This window comes from Excalfactoria chinensis, chromosome 1 (assembly GCF_039878825.1).
Source record: "Excalfactoria chinensis isolate bCotChi1 chromosome 1, bCotChi1.hap2, whole genome shotgun sequence".
In the NCBI taxonomy this organism is placed as follows: Eukaryota; Metazoa; Chordata; class Aves; order Galliformes; family Phasianidae; genus Excalfactoria; species Excalfactoria chinensis.
This window is the reverse complement of record NC_092825.1, coordinates 166152276-166175003: the sequence shown is the minus strand read 5'-3', so window position 1 is coordinate 166175003 and position 22728 is coordinate 166152276. Positions and strand designations below refer to the sequence as shown.

General features: G+C 38.3%; 1 protein-coding gene across 1 annotated transcript in view; it reads right to left on the bottom strand.

Moving 5' to 3' along the window:
• MIPEP (mitochondrial intermediate peptidase) overlaps positions 1 to 22728 on the bottom strand; it is a 67654-nt gene that overhangs the window by 15132 nt on the left and 29794 nt on the right. The window contains exons 14-16 of the mRNA XM_072343494.1: positions 20563 to 20672; positions 13714 to 13788; positions 8293 to 8412 (exon numbers count right to left, since the gene is read on the bottom strand). Of these exons, the coding sequence (XP_072199595.1) occupies positions 8293 to 8412; positions 13714 to 13788; positions 20563 to 20672 (305 nt within the window). The remainder of the gene's footprint in view (positions 1 to 8292; positions 8413 to 13713; positions 13789 to 20562; positions 20673 to 22728) is intronic.

Sequence of the window (22728 nt, the reverse complement as noted above, 5' to 3'; positions counted from 1 at the left end):
TTATGATTGCTCCACAATCCTTAAAACTCAGATTCAAAGACAGTGATAGGAAAACTGATTTTAAATTCTGACCTCACTTCAGCATATTGACAGACAGCGTTACCTATAAATATTATAACTAGCTTGAAAAGTAAAGCCTAAAATCATACTAACTGAGAATTCCAGTTTCTAACATGTAATTCCATACATATACACACATGTGCAGTACACAGTCAGACCATACAACCGCCACTGAATCATTTTTAGCACTGCCGAAGTTTTGAAGGTTCATAAGCCCCAAATGACTGGATTCAGGTCTGAGCTCTCCTTTGGGTACAGATTTCATATTGAAGCCTAAGTTTTTTATTATACGTTACCAATTAAAGCAAATTTTAAGCACTGACCTGTTATTTTAAAATAAACAATGTGAGTACTTCTTAAAATAAGCTCTTATAAAACCCAAGAATACGTTAAGCAATGTTGTAACTGCAAAATATTATTTGCCAGTACAACTTCATCATGTGAATTACCTGTACCTACACTGGCAGATGAGATAGCTTCTTTTATACAGAAATGATCACTTACTATCTTTTGCCAAAGCCATTCCAGAGAGAGATGTAGGGGATCGTGATTCTAAGCTTGAATCTGCCATAAAATCCAACATGAATCTGAAGAAATGACTTCTTGGCCCTCTCTCAGCCTAAATGCCAGCTTCTAGTAAGAGGGAGTGATAGTACTTCTAATCTCTCGTTTTACAGAGAGGAGAATTTACCACTGTGTTTGAAGAGTATTTCATTCAAGTTCTTTAGCTTATATTTATGGAAATTATACAATTAGTTTTATCTATAACTATCAAATATAGCACCAGTACTGCAAAAAAAAGGGGAAAAAAAGAAACATGACATGTCAGAACAAAAACACGTACAACTAAACAAACCAATCTGCATTTTATATATATATATATGTGTGTGTGTGTGTGTGTGTGTGTGTATATATATATATATATATACACACACACTTTAGGTATCTATAAAACCATATAGGTATCTCAAAATGCTACCAAGTGCTGTATGCAACTACTTCCTGCACTTCTTTTCGAAATGCTACTAAATGTAAATGCTATCACTAATGTATGTTTGAGTTTCATGTGGCTAACACTTGCTAAAAGAATTTCCTTAAAAGTGCTTCATATCTTCTGATATCTGTAAACACTCTGCTGCTGTAGGTAGTTGCCCAGTCAATAGTGTCATGTTACCACCAGAAAACAAATCTTCACAATATATGCCATCAGCGTTTTCTTTATCATAAAATGAACTTAACTCCAGAGAGACAGAAACCTAAACAAACCTTCAAGGGTGACTTTAAGAGCTTTTGAAAGATGCAGCATCTACGTTCATAATGGACTGAGTAGGGCACCAAGCCTTTTGAAATGGCTTTTAGCTATTAATTATTTATAGAAATATCACTCCCCTGGAGTTCACTGTGTACTTTTTTATTAATCTTTCCCTCAAACCCAGACTCTTCAACTTGATTTTATAGTATACTTTTAAGAAGGTTCATATGAAAACTAATCCAGTGATTTGCACTTTGTGTAAACAACTCTGGTTTCCAACATAGCAAGGTAAAAGATTACTTTGAAGGGGTTACACAAACTTCAAGAGGTTGAGTAATGATGCATGACTTCATCTCTCTTCAAAACACTCCAAAAAGTTGAATAAGAGCAACATCAGTGTCTCTTCAAGTACTTGGTTTGGAGGAAAAGTAGAAAAGCAATCCATTAAGAACACCCTCCATCTTTATTATGAAATGTATGTTTCTGTGATCAAGAACAAAGGTTTCTTTAAGATTCCCTATAATGGAAATCCTATAACTGCTGGGTGTGTCTCCCTCTTCAACAGAGAAGGGAAAAGATTAACAAGAGTTTATAAGATTTGATATTAACCTTCATCACATCTGTTGCACAGTGAACCATCTTTTTCCCTTCCACTATTGGTTGTTCATAAGAAACAAATGATCATAGTCTCAATTGCAAGTATATATTTTTCATAACAGGTTTTCAATGCCAGAACATACATGTTCATCATGTCTGCCTGCCTGATTATTAATTTGCTAGAAAATTACCTTAATTTTTTCAGCTTCTTACAGTGTTTATGTTTCTAAAGCTATCATCTTTCCAAACCCTTTTCTTTGTATTTCTTTTGGGTTGCTTGCATCTTTTTATGTCATTCACCTACTACAGGACACAGCACTTGGCCACTGCTAAGTCCCCAACACAAAATACAAGAATATCCAAAAAACACATGCAAAGCTTTAGCAGCATCTCATAAATTGCGCTTTTGGGGCATTTAATGCTCTTTTAAATTCTTACGTATTTAATTGTTTGCAAATAATTCTAGATTTATTTTGAAAGGCTGAAATTCTCAACATAATGAACACTCTCTCCAAATCCTCTGGGTCATTTCAGTTCTGTTTTTCATGGTTTTTGCAATCTTTGTCAACTGGAGGATCTTCTATAAACATTCTAAGTAAACTCGCACTCCAATCATTAAGACAAACACCGAACAGCAGTAATTCCTGCACAGACTGGTAAACTCCATTTAAAACGTCCCAATCTGAAACTAAGCTCTTAGCTATTACAGAATGTTTTCTTCAAGTTGCTTCAGCCGTAACTCTTTTGTTTATTTAACCTAGCTTTCAGTTTTGCTCATTTCCTAAAAGTACCTTAGATTAACTTAGACAACTTAAGACAAAATTGGGAAGGTTTTAGATAAAGTAACACAAAGTCACAGTAGAATTTAGTAGATAGCTACTACTTTTCCTTTGTTACCAATAATTTCAAGATTCACATTCACCACTTGAGTCAAGGTTTCAGAATTCAAAACCACTTTTACCTTCAGTGGTCAAGGAGTGACTGCCTCATCACTTCTCCAGCACAATTATTTAGTCTCTTATCTTACTGACAATTGCATGAGCTGTTAAACAGGACACCAGTTATGACTACGCATTCTTAATGATCACTCTTAAGATCTAAGAAATAATCATAAGACACAGAGGACTTACCAGCAAGATAATTCTCTCAAACTGCCAGCCATCAGTCAGACGAGGAATGGGCCAATTAAGAACGATACTCTCCTACTTTTCAATGTAGCGCCACTACTGATAGTGAATGAGAGGAGAGAAACAAAACTGATCCAAGGGATGGAACACCTCTCCTATGAGGACAGGCTGAAAGAGCTGGGGCTGTTCAGCCTAGAGAAGGCTCCAAGGTGACCTAATAGAAGCCTTTCAATATCTAAATGGGAACTATAGCAAAGAAGGGGACAGACTCTTTAGCAGGGTCTGTGGTGACAGAACAAGGGGAAATGGCTTCAAGCTTAAGAAGGGTAGATTTAAGTAAGATATAAGGAAAAAATCTTTTACAGTGAAGGTGGTGAGGCACTGGAACAGGTTGCCTAGAGATGCAGTTTATGTCTAGTCTCTGCAGACTTTCTTTATGACCTTCAAAGGTCCCTTCCAACTCCAAGGATTCTATGACTCTATCATGACCAGCACAAGACTGTAATACTGAAATTCAACAACCACACTGTTTCCATGGTCTCCACTTTTGAACTCTGGTGTACCTAATACAATTGAACATGTGGTCAAATTGCCTTTGAACTCTTAAGAAAATGCTCTTAGGAAATAAAAAGAGGTATAAACCTCCTCTTTTGCTCTCAGGTGTTCTTGAACACTATTTACAAAGAGAGCTGGGAATCAGGAAACAATGTGTGCTGCAGAAGGACATTTAAACCTATCTCCGCTCTCCTGGAAAGCCAGTTCTGACTCTCTACTATACACCAAATCCTCTTAAACTGACCAACTTACCAAATGTTTTTATATGCACCTAATAAATGAAACCTTTATGGTCAGGAACCATGGGCAAGCCACAACTTCCTGTACTGCCTGACAGACTCCACAAGCAAGTGCACTCCAAATGCTACGTTACATCTCATCCATTGATTTTACTCTACGAAGAACACAACAGACACAATCGCAGCAAGTCCAGACAAGGATCTAAGTGGGGCCTTCCAAGGTCAGGATCCCTGTCTGGGCAGAATCCCCTCAGCTGCAGGAAGAAGAAATAGTAACAACTACAATGGTGATGCACCATTTTTTCATACACTTCTTCCCTCTAGGGTATCTATAACAATAACTACCTTGTTTTCTGTTGGCAAACTAAGATATCTGGTCTTACAGATGTTCCAGTCTCTAACCACTTGCATCCATAGGCCATTAACAAATTCTTTTATTGCCAAAGAAAACTGCACTCTGAACAGAAGTATATGAGCATAATTAAACCTGTAACCTAATGTAATTTATAGGACACAAGTAGAAGAGGTCCTTCTGGACTAATGTGTACTTAATGTGCTAGAACAGAAAGGTATGTTAGCAAATTATTTAATGTTTCAAAAATATCAAAACCATCTCTACACAGCAACGTGTTCCCTCCTACCACATGTAATTACAATTAAGTTTGGGGTTTAATTCCAACATTACATTTTATACTTAAGTACCTACAAAAAAATCCATCTATTTCTATGGATAGTATACAAAGAGAAATGAGATCATTTTCAGTGTAGGAGATATTTCTATTAACTTTGTATATATGTAAGCAACTTAAAAAAAAACACACACACAAAACACATCTTTATGAGTATTGGGGAAAGAAAAAAAATCAGAGCTTTCTTTTTCCCTCTCAGAAGATAATATCTTCATATTAGACCTTATTGTTCTCAGAGACTCTAGTTTCTATGACTGATTTGTTTCAGGTGAAAGTCAAGTGTTTGACATGATCAGGTCTCCTTTGTGGATATGGAATCTCCATTCACTGAGATCTTCAAAACCTGTCTGAATGTGGTCCTGGGCAACCAGCTCTAGATAACTTGATAGATGATAGCTTGACAAGGAGGGGCTGGGCCAGATAGAGAACCCTTCCAACCTCAACCTTCTGTGATTCTCTGATTCTGTATTTCTAAAGAAAAGCTTAACACATCTGTGAAACTGCAAAACAGACTACCTGGCAGCAGTCTACAAAAGAACCCAGATTCATTGTGCATCACTCTTTAAAACCATTTTTCCTCATAGCTCCAAGCCAGATCAGCATCTCCCAGCAACTTCCAGATAAGAGAGAGAGAAAAAAAAGAGGAATCCAAATTTCAAACTATTTTGCTATTTCACAAAGAAAATTCAGGTAAGATGATTTGGGCAGCTGGTGTTTATTGCAAAACTACTTCATTATTGCAAACTCTTTCCTGTACCAGCGGGAGGCTGCAGTCTTCACTATCAATTCAGACCCTGTTTATCCTATGTCTCATTTTCTGTTTCCATACTGAACCAAAACCCACAGCAGGAGATAGGAATTATTACACTTGGCACATGACTAACAATGATTTATCATTAAATTTTGATGTAAGTTTTTAAGTATGAACTTTGGGGACAGGCAGGGGACTAATCAACAGATCAGGGGGAGAAACCTTGATCATGTTTCAAGTTGATCAAAGGGTCACCTGATACTTTTTAAAATGTCTCTCTGGACATCTTGGACAAAAAGTTAGAAGAGACCAGGAGAGATATGCTAAAAACAGGCAATGCTATCAATTGCAAGGCGGGCCACAGTAAATGAAAACTGGCATCACAGTAGATGAGAAATAAGCTATGATTTGAAGAAAAATTGTCAGTATAGGCAGAGCACTGCATTCCCCAGAGCACACAAATTTCAACAGCACATACATTCAGGAAGATATGGCAGGAAAATGTGTGGCCATTATTATTCGGTTTACTTCTTCAAACAGTAAAGAGGATTGCTTCCTTTTTAAGGATTCAAGAATCCAGCCTGCATGAAATTGCTATTCGTTTTCAAAACTCAGTAACAGATCTCTGGCAACAAAACCACCAGACACTACAAAAACAGGCAAACATACAGCTCCTTGCCCCCGCCTGGCAGTCATCAAATTCTGGACTTAGTAAGAGAGCAAAGAAATCCCAGAGGAATTTCACCCTTCAAAAGCCAGCAGCAAACTAGGTATCTTTTTGGAAAGATAAGCATTGGCCAGCCAGAAATTGAGGTCTGCATTCCTCAGGAAAACAAAGTCTTGTGGAAAGCTGTTTCTTTGTGCTTCTGTAGTCTCTACTCTCTTTCCTTTCTGCCCTGCATGCAGCTTCTGTGACTGTGTCAACAGAGCCAATGTAAACACTGGTGTACATACTGCCAACTGCCTCAATGCCTGTAAAGCCTATCTCAATGGCAAATACAGACTTCGACAGGATTTTGTTTCCTATATCCCACCTATTGCTGGCACACCAGATAGAATATTATCTGAGGAGGATGTTTTGGTTTATCTTAAAATAGGTATCACTACACAGCAACAAGAGCATTTACTTACTAGGCATAGTTTAAGTTTCCCATTTTGATAGCACTGTATCAAAAAGGCACACAGAAACTGTCCTACTATCTGTGTTGTGCCTTTGAAAGACCATAAACCATCTGCTCAAGACATTTGCTGTGACTACTTCAAAAAATGTGTCTATGTGATTAAGACCAAAGCCCAAGGATATTTACTAAGTTTATTTGCCTGTCAAGAACTGTAAGAGCAAATTAAGGTAAATTTTATCAGGAAATAATAATGGATGCTTGTGCAGCCCTGACAAACAATGCTACTATGGTAAATCATAAGAATTACTTTTACCCAGCACCACTAAAAAGTAAGATATAAGGGTCCGAAATATCATTCATAACTGTGTCTAAACTGCTAGGAAGCACGTAATATTCTAATTATAAAAACATTTTTCTCTGTCAAATTTATATGTGCAGAGAAAAACAACAGATGAAAACAAAAGCTGGTTTCTCTTACCATATTTCAATGTCTAGCTCCAAAACGAAAGGAATATCCCCTCATCAATTAGAAAAAAACCTTTCAATCTACGTGACTTTTACTTTCTTCTATTTTGCAAATTAAGCTGAAAGCAAATCTTAAGTTTGGAAAAAAAAGGTTGCAAATTTAGCAAGCCAAATTACAGGCATGAATTAGTCCAGTGTGCTGTCGCCTTTCTAAAGTCATTGCTCATTAAATTTTACTGAAATTCTGACTGCATTAAAGCTCTTGATCAGACACATTAATTTTACATCCAATAACTGTGAAGAACACTCTGACAATTGAAGAGTTCACAGTATTTTTTGCTAGGATAGAGCTCCTTGCTAAAAACTTGTTACTGCTCCTCATACTGAGGCTACACTTACTATGAGATGTTGCACTCCTTTGAAGGCAACAGCTACAAATATATTTTTTTAAATAGAACAAAAAATGCAGGCTAACTTCGAAAGCAAGGAACTGTTTCATTCATAGGATAAGTAGCACCTGCAGATGAGTGGTATAAAACAGCACTCATTAAATTCCTAAGATGTCAGACATCATACTCTGAAGGCATCTTGCTTTCTCTTCTCATGCTTTGCCAGGCCAGCAGAAGCAGTGCTTTAGTGCAGAAAGGACTTAAGCTGGATCTGATAACTTCCCTCTCTGAGAATGAGGGTAACATTTTTGGCAAGGAAAAAAAGAGTATGTTCAGATGCTCACGTGAAGTGCAGGACAAATGCACTCACTATTAGTCACAGCAAAGATCAAAATTATGTACTTGAGCAGAAATCAAGAGTTTAAGGAACACTTTCAGCCTGTGTTATATAAACAACGTGAAAGAATAAATGATGTGCCAGAAGTCATAACAGTACAGTGGGAAAAACTCTTTTTGAAATCCTACTTCATAATGACTCTCTTTTACATACTGACAGTGACGTTATGTAAAAACCAACATGCAGTACAGTGTTTACTGCCTTTTACAGACAGACCTTTGCAAAGCAGAATAAACTCACTTTCCAATGTATTGTTTCCAGTGCTCTCCTTCATTAGGGAATAAAAATAAAGAAACAAGAAGAATAAGTTATTTAGTTCAGTGTGGTAAGCTATACTCAAACAAAAATGAGTGTGGAAGCTTTCCTGTGCTGTAGGGAATGTTTTAGCAGGGAGTTGGACTTGATGATCTCCAGAGGTCCTTTCCAAGCACTACAATTCTGTGAAAAATGTGTTACTTATCTAACTGTGATTTTTAGCTAAAAATGTCCAGCACTCAACTCACTGGATAAAGTAACTAAAAGAAAACTCATTCAACATGACAAAACGACAACAAGCACGTGAGTATTGGGATTTGGGTGGAGGAGAAGTAGGGGTATTAATACACAGAATAGTGTAGCACAGTTTCTTTATTTGGTGTGGTTCTACTCACCGTATTAGGTACATGTGGCAATCCATAAACTTTCTCCTGTGTTTCCTTTAAAATTTCTGTGGTTGACTTCTGTAGAGGATGTTTCCCATGGTAGATTTGGTCCAAGGTAGCATAAAAGACCTAAAGACATAAAATATGTTTGTCTTAGGCACATGGTATTGGTATGTGACAATAAAAAAGACATGGTTACACCAAAAACGTGAATGTTTCCAAAGGACTATATTCCTTCCGTTTGACTAAGCTATCTTCTAACATACAGAAACAAAGTTAGCCATGATCCACAGTAACAGAATCACAGAACTGTAGGGGTTGGAAGGGACCTACAGAGATCATCGAGTCCAAGCCCCCTGCCAAAGCAGGTTCCCTACACTAGGTCGCACAGGTAGGTGTCCAGGCTTGTCTTGAATATCTCCAGAGAAGGAGACTCCACCACCTCCCTGGGCAGCCCGTTCCAGTGCTCCGTCACCCTCACTGTAAAGAAGTTCTTGCGCACATTCGTGCGGAACTTCCTATGCTGAAGTTTCAGCCCATTTCCCCTAGTCCTGTCCCCACACACTGCTGAAAAGAGACCAGCCTTGCCACTATGGCTCCCACACTTCAGGTATTTATAAACCTGGATCAAGTCCCCTCTCAGCCTTCTTTTCTCAAGGCTAAACAGACCCAGTTCCCTAAGTCTCTCCTCATAGGGGAGATGCTCCAGGCCCTTCACCATCTTTGTGGCCCTCCGCTGGACTCTTTCCAAGAGATCCCTGTCTTTTTTGTACTGGGGAGCCCAGAACTAGACACAGTACTCCAAATTAAGTCTTACCAGGGCAGAGTAGAGGGGAAGGATCACCTCCCTCGACCTGCACCCCAGTATGCCACTGGCCTTTTTGGCCACAAAGGCACACTGCTGGCTCATGGCCAACCTGCAGCCCACCAGGACACCCAGGTCCCTCTCTGCAGAGCTCCTCTCTAGCAGTTCATCCCCCAGCCTGTACTGGTGCATGCAATCATTCCTCCCTAGGTGCAAGTCATACTCGCAGTCATTAATGACATGGCTAGATTTGTGTCCTAGATTGAGACACTGAGCAAGAGATTCAGGCCCTTAACAACACCAAACTTAAAAGACAAAGCAGAACAAGTCCCTAGCTCTTTATGAAAAGTGACAGCACTTACAGTGCCAAGGGTGACTGAGAATATCACCAATGGTAAGCACAATGAATAGGTCTGAAAACAAGCTGAACTGACAGACCCAAAACTCACTTTCTTGTATCAGCCTGGGCCTCCCTGGCTCAGCATGAGTCATTTCACACTGACATCCCTCTCCTCTCCAAAAATCCCAAACAAATACCAGATACTTCAGCATCTGATCACAGAACCTGACATCCTGCTTCAGCCCAGCCTTGATTTGCTTTTTTTCTAACTCCCTGTTCTGTTAGGACCAGTTTGCTCCTAGTGCTCTGCACAAGACGAAGCAGACTGTACTGCAGAAGACCTCTTCTAAAGGAAAATTAGGAGTCAAGTAGCTTGTGGTCAGAGAGCTGGAGCAATACCTCAACTCACAGCCAGGAAGTGGGGAAACAGGAGCTGAAGGTCGGTGGAACGGCCTGCCTAAAGAACAATGCAGTAATAGAGAGCAAGGGAAATGAGTCACTGAAGCCAGCTATAAGCTTTCCCCTGATCCTGGCACATGTAAAGCGTGGGAAGCAAGCTATGAGCCAGGCCACCTGGAAAGCACTGTAAAAAAAATCCACCCCTGAAAATAAACTTGGATGAACTTTATATCCATAAGCATTCCCAACTATGAACCACAGTTCTGCGTGTTTACTCAGGCCTTTGAAATGGGAAAAGGAGACATATCCCAGGTCCACAGGATTTTAGATAACACTGCTGAGGAGCATGCTAACACTTAACATTAAGTGGCACTCAGACGACCATTTCTACTTGCAGTAAAATACAGTTCCCAAAAGACCTAAAAATATGAAAAGGCTGTCAAGTAGTTATCTATCTACATGCAGTCTTTCCTTTCTGCAGTGACATTATTTATCAGCTTAACTCAATTCTCCAGTTTTTTCTCACTCCCTGTCCACTTAAATACTATTAATACGTAAGCAGTCACCGATCTTCCAGTGAAGTTACTGCTGACTGAAAGATGCTGCATGGCAAAAGCTTTCTGAGAAGAAACATGGATTCCCATATCTTCCCTCTTGACTAACGGATTACATCAGCTGGAAGAAAATGGAGAGATTCTACAATGAAAAAAAACAGTGTCATTTCTTATTTTCCCATGACAATAGACTTATTCTCTGAAAGGACAACAAAAGAACCTTAAGGCATTTTCCCTGCTGCTGAAAAATTTGCAAGCATTTTGAATTCTTTTAAAGGTCAAATCCTGCAAAGCATCTAGTCATCAATACAGAATATACTCACTGCAAAGCCTGCAGAAAAGGTATAGTCATTAATCACAGTCTTTTCAGACTGTATGTTTAGTGGTATATACATACTTGGGCATCTACAGATTGAAATATGTATTTATTCAATTAGTTATTATACTTTTACATTAGCATTACTAACAATAGTTACACAAAGGAATGTGGCAACCAACTTCTCTGGAACACTTTTTCTTAATTAATAAAGAAAATGGCCTTGCCAGCCAATCTTTTTTTTTTTTAAATGAGTGCATACTTCCGCAGGCATTATAACTGGAAACTCCAAAAATACGGTACTGAAAGTAGGAAGTGACTAATATTATTCAGTGTGGCATTGTGGCAGGGGTTGAGACTGGCTGAACTGTAGTTACATGAGTAATTTGAGGGCAAACAGCCTGCTTAATCGCTGCGTCACTGCCAGCACCAGTCAATTACTAGGCGCCACAGGAATCTGATTCCAAAAGAGCTGGGTTTTCTCTCCCTAGTTCTGAATCTACAGGGTCTGGAGTTACCCGAGGACAGAAGTAGCAGCAGCCTCACAGGAGGGGGGGATGCACCACATGGCTAGCAGCAGGAGGGAGATCACACAGCTTAGCCCATGAGATCACCACAATGGTGGCTCTCAGGCATCCTGGAGTGTGCCACCTCCCCTGCCACAGGACAGGAACACTGTGTCACTTGTTCATGTACCTGTGACTGATAGTATTCTTGTTATGCAGGTCCTTATTGCCCCAACATGGTTAATTTGGCCTCAAACCTTGACAGGGTTATAGCAAATATATATTAAAAGTGGAAAATAAATCCCTATCATAGAATCATAGAATGGCCTGGTTTCAACCTGATCACCTGGTTTCAACCCCCCTGTTGTGGGCAGAGTTGCCAACCAGCAGACCAGGCTGCCCAGAGCTACATCCAGCCTGGCCTTGAATGCCTGCAGGGATGAGACATCCACAGTCTCTCTGAGCCACCTGGAATCGATGGGCATATCGATGGTATAGACACAGAATGCATATGAAAGTACCTGATCCATCACTTTGGTGATTAACAGTTGGTACACTGGCAAATTACTTGATGCTGGTGGACATTATGTACAGAAGTCCTCCATTAAGCATTCTCAGCATAAATTTTCTTTTGATCCAGAATTGCTTTCTCCCCCAAAAACTCCTACGTGAATTAATTCCATTCTTGACCACGTTCTTTCTTGATTCTCAGCTACCTCTATATGAGAGCCTTCCTGAGCCAGAGATGTGCATTTCAAAATCAGACCTGCTGAGAGGGCTCAGAAGAATAGCTGAGCTCTTACACCCCCAGGGTCACAACAGAGTCACACGCAGTCAACACTGGCCAGTGAAAACCAACACCACAGTGAAAGCACGCGTCAAAAGTCTATTTAAGATTAACCAGTGCAAAATACATGCATACCCTGGAAACAGTCTGGTTTTGATTAGTGTAACTGACACGTCTACATTTACAGGTCCACCCCCAAGTATTCTCATTAGTTTTAAATCACTACAAATTATGGGAGAGAGCAAACTGCAAATATGTGACTAAGCTTTTCTTTTAAATCTATTTCAGCTAACCAGCACAGCTCACATTTGTCGACAATGCTGTGGTCATCTGCACAACTTTCAAACAGAACATTTACAAGGGGATGATCTTTGGAATTGTTTCCTACCCCATTTCAAAAACAATGGAAATCCTTTATTAAGGTATCAGAGGAGTCACATCACCTTAGCACTAGGTCAACTGTAGCAAGAAAGTGCTTCTGACTTAAAGAGAAAGAGGAGAGAATGAATTGATAGAGATTCCTCAACAGAAGCCTGCAGCATTCTAAATGCAAACAAATTCTCACTGTAAAAAAGAATGTGTCTGAATGATATAATGTTACTGTTCACATCAGAGAACTGCCCTAGAAGGACTGAGAAAAACTACATCTCTAGACAAGATAATACTCTAAATTTTCTTCCTTTGAAGAAAAGCAACAGTGGAAATGTATTTATGAGAATGACTGATCAATCACATCTGTCCACAGAAAATAAAGACATACGGATTTAATTACTGCCCCAAACACTGAGAGAGGGAAGTTGCACAGCTGCAGTTCAGTCACCAACTTTGGTAACAAGTTGTCTTTTAGCAACAAGTTGTCACTTTCAAAGTGGACCTGCAGACAACAAGGTACTCAAATCATATTTTAGTAAAGAAATACGATAATTTGACTAAGGTTTATCTCTCACCCTCATCTAATGATCCAAAGGCACACAATACTTTTTATACTGCAAAGAGCTCTCCCTGAATGATTTTGTGAATTCAAGAACTTGATCTTAAACCACATCTGGAAACTCTGGTACTCTGGTCCTCTTTGAAAGCTGAGGTTTCCAAGATATTTTCTTTTAGATTTAGACATCTAGCTTTAAGAAGAGAGCATAGAATCACAGAATCATAAAATGACTTGTGTTGGAAGGGGCCTCAAGGATCAAGTTCCAACCCTCTGGCCACAGGCAGGGCCACCAACAAGACCAGGCTGCCCAGGGCCCCATCCAGCCTGGTCTTGAACACCTCCAGGGATGGGGCATCCACTGCCTCTCTGAGCAGCCTGAGCCAGCACCTCACCACCCTCTGAAGAACTTCCCCCTGACATCTAATCTAAGCCTTCTCTTCTTAAGCTTAAAACTGGATGGTTAAAACCCTTTGTCCTATCACTACCTGAGTAAAAAGTTGATTCCCCTCCTGTTCATAATCCCCATTTAAATACTGGAAGGCTGCAATGAGGTCACCCTACACTCTTCTCCAGGCTGAACAAGTCAAGCTCCCTCAGCCTGTCTTCATAGGGAAGGTGCTCCAGACCTCTGATCATACACTATGCTAATGAAAACAAACATGAAAATGAGTATCAAAATGTAACTGTTTTCACTAATATTCACACATTTTGGAATCTACATTAAAATTTTAAGAAAAATTAACATATTTTCCATATGTTTTCCAAGTAGAGATTAGAACACAAAGACAATACCTGGAGTTGCATATCAGCTGCAGCACAGACCTTTTTGGACTCACACAGTCTTGACACCATGTTTTTCGGCAGCGGCTTTCAAAAAAAAAAAGCAATCAGAGCATATTTAGAATTGTTGTAGATTTGTTAATAGTGCACTTACTATTAAAAGAGACCGAGACAGGAAAAAAGGACTTGGCAATACTAAAAACATCTTTGAAATGTATTGCACTGAGGAATTAAAAATGAGGAAGGAAATCTTGTTTGCTAAAGCATGAAATGAGAAACTGAGATATCAGCAATAATTTACACGGCAATCAAATCCCAGTGTTTGTTCTTCTATGAAATGTTTCTATGTTCTCTTAGATGCCTGTTAAAAATATATGACTATCTTTAGAAATAAAGAACAATGGATCGAGCAGATCGAGTCCCCACAGGTCACCCTGACTAATCCTCAAAGTAGATATTACAATAGATTCTCCTGCTGTCTTTGAGCATAGCTCATTTAGACTTACTTAACTTCCACTGAGCCAGCAGAGTTTCTATATGATCAAATGGGACAGCATGTGGCCTTTTACCCTTACCTGCAAAGATATATTTGGTCACACTGATCAGTCGGCATCCATCCCTTGAAATTTTTAACAAAGTTCAACATATTTCACACCCATGGCAACAAAACTACCCATGCCAACACAGACTGAAAGTCGGGAACATTTTTCAAGTCATTAAGCAAACTCCTCTCGACTCTCTATCCAGATATTTATAAATACATCTAAAGACTGTTTAATGTCAGGTTTTTAAGAATATCTGTGTATGAATGCTTGACCTTTCACTTCTTCCATTGCTTTTCAATACATGTTTTTCCTAGTAAGCATATTCTCTTTTTTGACAGCAGTTTTATTAACAAATATACTAAACATGGCTAAAATAACTGTGCTCTAGATGAAATATTTTAAAAGTTATTACAAGTTGTATAATGTATTACAGATGTTTGGTACTGCATTAAACTCTAAAAGCATACCTACAATTCTACAGTGTGTTGAAGTGTTTAAGAAATAATGCATCAAAGTTTACAGATACTGATGGCAGAGCTGTATGTTTAGATTCTGCGAAAATGATATAACTTCAAGACAAATGATGTTAATGTTCATAGAACAGAAAACTAATTCTGGGGATATAACATGTAGGTGAGGAAAATGTTATCAATTAACTCCATGGAATCTGGAAGTTAAAGGAGATAAGGAAAACTCTCAAATTGCACAGCTGTTTTATGCAGTAGCTTGCCAAGACCTGTAACCTCCAAGACAAATGTTGGCTGGGTCAAGAATCGGACAGAACAACACCCACTATTTTGCCTGTCATAAATGTGTGCAGCTGTTAAATTTCAACACACAGAAATGAACCAATGAACATACAGTCAGTATATCCACGTTAGGCCAGCGTTTACCCTTCCCAAATATAATAATCGTCTTTTAAATTATATGATGATTTTGGACTACCAAAACAAGAGTAAACAGGCTGTAATAATGATATTAGTTGCTGAGTACCTTGATGTTCCATACTGGATTCAGTATTGTTCAAAGTATTATTTAACGATGTAGAAAACTTATTAAAGTGAGAAGCAATAGAGAAATGGAAATGGTAATAAGTGTTATGCTTCAATGACTTCATCCTAGTACTAAAACACATGTAAGTTTGCCATAACAGTTTCAGCTTTTGTGGGAGAAGCCACTGTGTAAGGAAAACTAAACAATTTTGAATATATTTCATTATTAAGCACCAAATCTCTGGAGGTGTTCACTTCCTAGGGAAATATTACAGTGTGAAATTAAAACCAATTTCTTTGAGAGGCACTTGTGTTTTTGATAGAGTAAAGCATGAGAAAACTGTATGGGAATTCACTGATTCTAATTCTTCAGTGTGAAAAAGCTGAACTTCCAGAAACTTGGCAACAGCAAATATGTGTATTTTGCACAGTTAAAATTTAAGAATATTAAGGCCAAGAGCATTAGAGCATTCCCACCAGCAGCATCAAACCAGCTCTTCAACATAATGGATTTTCAACTCTATATTTCAACTACACTGAATAATGGTAAGAGGAAGTTAAGTGTACAGGCTTTCAATTGGTACACAATATAAAGAGAAAAACAAAACAAAAAACACTTAAACTTTGCTAATGGACATTTTGGTCAACCACAATCCCACAGATCCTCACTGATTTGGGAAATTCAAGTTCACTGTTCACTGGGGCACAGGGCAGCAAGGTTTGGCGATGCGGACAATCACAGCATGCCTCCTGGGAGAGCCAGTCAAAGCCAGCACTGCTCGAGATAACTGTAGCAGGTCTGATTCCCAGCTTGGAGCTGAGCAGTTCTTGCAAAGTCTCCATTGAAGAAAAAAAAACATCACTCAACTATACTGCAAATAACTTGACCTCAAGCCAGGGACGACTGCTGAAAAGACAGCCTCTCCATTTGTCCCTTTCTTCCTTCTGTTCTGCTTATGTCATATTCTAGATCAAAGTCCTGAAGGGAAAGACAGAAATGTTCTTTAACGATTTCAAGATCATAACTATAAGGAACGTTCAAAGCTCCCACAGGAGATGGCTTAGCAGCACCTGCGAGAGATCAACTAAAACAGAGGTAATACCAAGAACCTCCAGGAAATCTTTCATCTTTTTTACAGCCAGATGAATATCAAGCAAACAGTGCAGATCATCTCTGCCCTGGAGAGAGCAATCTCTACTGCTTAAGCAGATTAACAGGAAATCACAAATAACTCTTTTGACAATACCTACTGAAAAAAAAAAGGATGTGAGAAAAATATAAATGTTTTTTTGCTGAAATCAATCAGTGCTAAAGCTACAAATGAAAGATATAAACGTTCCTTTGTTTACAGCAACAAGTGCTAATGATCTGGCCCAAAGATTATGATACAATCATAATACACAAGGATTTGATTGGCAAAAATTAGATTAAATTCAAGGAAACTTGAACTTATTCCTCTGGGATTTTAAAATTCAACATTTCAGTGAACTAAAATTAGACTCCAGAGAGTTTCTGAAAGACCTCAGCTTCAGAGCTTGTTTCTGCAAATGTCAGGCATATGGATACACTGAAGTTCTGAATATACTATGGAAGACAAACTGTTTCAGTCAATAGAAACCTTTTCTCCACACTCTGTTACAACCTCATACAGCCCCCTAATGCGTAGCTGATTGAAGAAAAAACGCATCAGTGGTATTATTTTCCTTATTCTGAAAGATGAGCTATCTGATAAAATCAAGCTGTCATCCTCATTCTAAAAGAAAGACTTCACTGAGCTTTGGTTAAAGCTATTTTAATGGAATAATCGTTGCATTTTTCAAATTTAAACATTACATGCTTTACTTTGGGTTCCATTTTTCCATCCTTTTACATTAAATAACCTTAAGATCTTGGCATGGATTTTTTAGCCTGTTTGCTATGGTAGCTAAAAGAACAAAATTCCCTGTGTTCCAAATTCTCAAAGCAGGCTTAACTTCTTACTGCTGCGCTGTAACAGGGACACGTTAGTCCTGTTTACTATCTGTGGGATTCTTCTTGTAATCATGATAGCACAATACTGCCTTTGTAATTCCATCTCTGTGAAAAATGAAGTCGGTTCAAATTTGAACAGCTGAAATACTGGCCTTTGTTCAAGGGAGCCTCCAAAGACACACAAGCTTAAAATGATTTAGCTCAACAGACCTACCACATATCTGCATATTTAACAAACAAAATTAAACACTGTGATAGAGAACTGTACACATTCACCAGATCGTCTGCTTAACATTATAACAACTACACTTTGGTACAGCTTGACTTCGTGAGCTTACCTGAATAATTCAACTTGAGTTACTAATTAACATAGTTTTCTCTATTCCCTCCCCTCCCCCTTTTTTTTTTTCCTTAAGATTTTTTCATTTTGAGTTATCTTGGAAGAAATATTTTTGTGCTGGCCAGCAATATGAACTGAATTCACAAGATTTGCTCCTTTTGCCAAAAGAATTTGCAAGCTTTTGAGCTCCTCAGTATACAGCAGCAGAACTATCCAAAATGCACAGAAAGTAGAGACAGGCTTTCCTTCAGCATACTTTGGGTCATATCTTCATGATCCCTATACATATATGCATAATATATTAACATATTTGAAAGCCTGCTCACTGTATCTGTTTTTTCTGAAACACAATTTTAAAAGAATAGTTTCCAACTGCTTTCATGTTCTACCAATCGCAGAATCACACAGAAGGATCCTGAATCTCCAACCCCCTCCCCCGACACAGGCAGGGCCACCAACCTCCCCATTTCATATCAGGCCAGGCTGCTGAGGACCCCATCCAAGCTGACCCTGAACACCTCCAGGCTCGGGGCATCCACAGCCTCTCTAGGCAGCCTGTGCCAGCTCCTCACCACTCTCATAGTAAAGAACTTCTCCCTGACATCCAACTAGATTTTCCCTCCCTCAACTTAAAACCACTTCCCCTTGTCCTGCTGTTATCTACCCTTTCAAAGAGTAGATTCCCCTCCTGTTTATAGGCTCCTTTAGGTAGTGGAAGGCTGCAATGTGAAGGTGCTCCAGCCCCCTGATCAGCAATTGAAACAGTGCACCTTTTCCCTCCTCAGTACCGAGCTCAGGAATGACCAGTCCTTCTAAAATTTGCTCACACGGCGACAGCCATCAGAAGTCGATATTGTGTTTGAATGTTATTCTGACATAATTACGTTTAGTACGAGTGTTAAAAATGAAAGGAAATGTAATTTCCATATATGTAAAAACTATAGCATTAATGCAGTGATTCACTTAGGATTTTTCACATTATCTGCAACGCCTCCTCAACTAGGTCAGTAAAAAACCTTCTTTTTGTCAACCTCCAGTAAAGCCATGGTGGTGCTGTTTCTTGTACAGAAAAGCTCAGTGCCTTCATTCATAGGAAACGAGGTGTTCTTGTATGTAGAAACACTTGGATGAAACAACTTCACAGATTTCACATTTAAACTGTTTCACCCACTTTCCTTACTCTTGGAAAGAGAGCAAAAGGGGGCTATTTTTTCTTTCCAGTAACTGAAAAACTGGAGAAAAAAAATGTTAAATTTCCATTTGCACATCCATTTAAAAAAAAAGGCAGGGAACAAACATAGTAAAAGCAAAATCAAAAGGGGTTTCCATACAGTTGTAAATATAGGAGAGCAGGATTTTTCTGTTCCAAGTACTTCTGAAAGATATACACAATGGATAAAAGTAATTGCTGAATTTCAGCAACAGGAAAATGTCTTCAATCTGTTTGTACTTAAATAGCAGACACAGAAATCCAGTATCGGATTCTTTAACTCAGCTTAGATGACCAACATAAGCAAGAGCAGATTTATGTAAGTTGAATAATGATTTAAAAATACACTCTAAAACAGCAGTTCCAGACTCCCGTCCTCATCTTCCAGCATAATCCACTCTTGTCACTCTTCAAGAGTAAATGTCAACATGGAAATTCTGAAAGGGCAAGATTTCACCACCAATCAACAGAAGATATTTTTTTTTGTTTGGAAATGCCAAATGGCATCCTGTGCTTGGTTCTACAGTTCTGCACTGCAACCAAACGTGGTTTCGTTTTGTTAAGCCATTCTGAAAATGCAGAGCCATAAATAACGTTCCATAAATCTCTTTCAGATGTTTAAGTTAAGATCGTTGTCTGAATTCATATGCAATTGGATCCGCTCCACAATGTTTCAGCACTACCTGAACTTTATAGAGGACACTAGAAAGCAGTGATTTGCAATGCGGATGCAAACATACAAGTGATGAACGCTCCTGAACTGAGTACTTTCAATCCTAGGCGTTTAAGAAACCAGCAGAACTGATTTCTTGTATAATATTCATTGAAATAAACATTATGCAACCTATTTTTCTAATTAACTGTTACAGCAGAGGCAAACAGAATTCCACTTTCATTACAGTGAAACATACCAAATGCTTAGTACTGGATAAAACTTAAATGAATTTTAATACTACACAATGTAAAAGGCTTTCTTGTTTTTCCATTGGTATGTAATCCATTCAATTGTCACATCTGAGTGTATTTTTACCACTGAAAATAGCCTCACTCAAAAGAACTGCAAAAACGTCTTTGGTTATTGTCTTCTGGTCTGCAACCCTGAAATGGTTATACAGATCTAAATCATGTTATGGTAGCATGCATGAATAATTAAGCAACCACTGACAGTCACTGTCCCAGACAGCAATATTTTCTATATTTTCTGTTGAAAGTGGATGCTTAAATTAAACTTGCATAGAATAGCTTTATGCAAAAAGGATTGCAGTTTTAATGCAGAGATTCCTGACTGCCAAAATCTACACGCATCATGCCTTAAATTAAGCAGTTCCCTTTTCATCACAAAGCCTTTCAATCACTACCCTGCACTGTGTTAAAAATGAAAGCTTTTAAACACTGCAGATCATCTCCATTTATTTCCATGACTTGTTATCTGAGCTTCATTTTAAAACAGACTTTAGACAGTTTGATGTGGAATGTCTATTCCTGTCGCAACTTACCTGTAATTAAATTAAAACAACACACAAAACTTCACCTACAAGACTGGATTTGTGTAGTGCAGAAACAACACAACCTTTGTAGGAAAAAAAGATTGGAAATTTTAACTATTTTAACAGAACTTTAGAACTTTAGGATCTGTTATTATTTAACAGATCGCTTTCATCTTTTCTGCAATAATAACAAATTTTAACATTATATTAGCTTATCATCTCCTTTTTGTTTCTACTCAACAGTACCAACAAATAACACACAAAAATGTGACATTTATTCCTATTTTCAATAATTTACATATTAATTTTTCCTACCTGCCCAGTTTTATAATGCCTTGCAAATTGGTTAACCACCCGATAGTCATTTGCAAAATACTCCATCAGAATGGAGGGAACTTCAGCAAAATCAGTAGGACATCTGGTTCCTAGAGGTAGAATAATTGAACACATTAGCATTTGCCATTTCTATTAATACAAACAGTTAACACTTTCCAAAAAGTTTTGCAGTTTTCTGTTTGGCCTTTTGGTGAACTTGAATGTTCTTTCATTTCTTTTCTTTCCATAGCAGTATTGTACATACTGCCAGAAAAGCTTCATTATAATCCTACACATTTTACTATAAATCACAAAGTAAAACACAATATTTGAACAGCTGGGTGAGGCACCTTATAAAGCTCTGGATCACACCCTTCTTAAACTAAACCAGACTGCAGCCAAACTGGCCCTACATGAAACATGGAATCTATTTAAGTGTCCTAAACCTAAATCAAACTACCATGTAAATAAAACACTGCCTTAATCCCATTCACAATTACAATTTTTACCTTCCATCAGTTTGCTGAGCTTACTTATGCTTTATATTAGCCTTACTTTCAACACAAAGTCATTCATCCAAGGAAAACTATTGCAGATTGAGGACGTGTTCTGAATAAATGCAGAGAGGCAGTGTCTCTGCAGTTACTATCTCCAAAAAACATTTTATCCACAATCTTATTTACTCTAATCTTTATTAGCATCATGCCCAATCGATGTTATTAAGAAGTATAATACAACACCAAACCAATTTCTAATTTCTAAATTAAATTTAGGGATGCACAAAGCTGTTGTTCTAATAACAAACATACTGTTTCATCACATCTAGTCCTGTGTGCTAGAAGCAATGTCAACAATCAAATCTAGTTTGAAATGTAACATCTTTTGCCTTGATATTCCCTCTTGAAGCCTGTTTTTTTGCAAAATCACTCATTTAGTCCTATCCAATCCTTCTCTAATTTTTAACTGAATTCGCAATTTGCTTATGCTCTATATTTACAGGCCAGAGACCAGAGACATGAAACTATGCTCCAGCACAGCACAAGGTTTCACCTACATCTTTCTTCATCATTCAAATACCTAATTCTGATAGAAACACTTTCAAATCATAATTGGCCTTTCACAAACACCAGCTACCTGTAATTCTCCATTTGCACTTATAACAGTTTTCCTTCCCTTCACTGTTTAAACACCTATTTGACGGCGGGAATTCTTTTTGCATTCTTTAAACATATGACCTGCACCGTGTAATTCTGAATTACAATTTAGTTGTAACAGTGCAATATTCAGTCATCCAGCTCCTCTAATACAATATCCCAGTCCTTCTTTTGTGCCATTACATTTCATTAGTACTGCCTTTTATTAGTTTGAAAATCAAGAGGAAAAAGCCTTCGCTAAGGCTGGTCCCAAAACAAATACCTGCAGAACTACCCTAACACCCTTCCAGCCTCTATATGTTTCCTCAGTATTTCTTAATAAAAGCATATAAACCTTTCAATAACCATTAAAGAGAAATCTAAGCAATTAGAGTGTCTGAAAGTCAGAAAGGTAACAATTCAGGCAGTCTTCTGGCATAATTGAATTCTTCTATGAAACAATGGCAGGCATTCTCTATTGCATGGGGAGATTAAAATGGAATACAAGCTAGGTTAAAAGAAAATCTTGCACATATACACATTAAAAAAACATAAAATACAAATACATATACCAAAATTACATATTAGCTTAAAAGGAAGCATATCTTAAAGTCATATATGTACACCATTATGCAAGTCTGGGGCTCAGCAGTAGCAGAATGAGTTCCTGAATATTTGGGAATGCTAGTCAGAAAAGGAAGAGAGAAGTAAAAAAGGTGTAAACAACTCCATGCATCTTCGCTTGAATTTAAAACATTTTCATTCTTGCAATAGCTTGTAATCATCTTTTTTCCACTCTCTGCTGCTGTAGTGTCTCATGAGAGCAGTTGGCCTCTAACAGACATCTCTGGGATGAACCATCTGATTGTCACACATTCCAAACCCTAAAAAATTGTCCTCTGGAGAAGCAACAGCAACTGACCTCTGATGCTGCTTTTGCAATGCTAACTATGGAGTGAAGTCCCTTAGGAAGCAGGACTGCCTGAGGCAACTCTGAAACCGTACACAGGCTCACAGAAAACCCGAGCCCCAA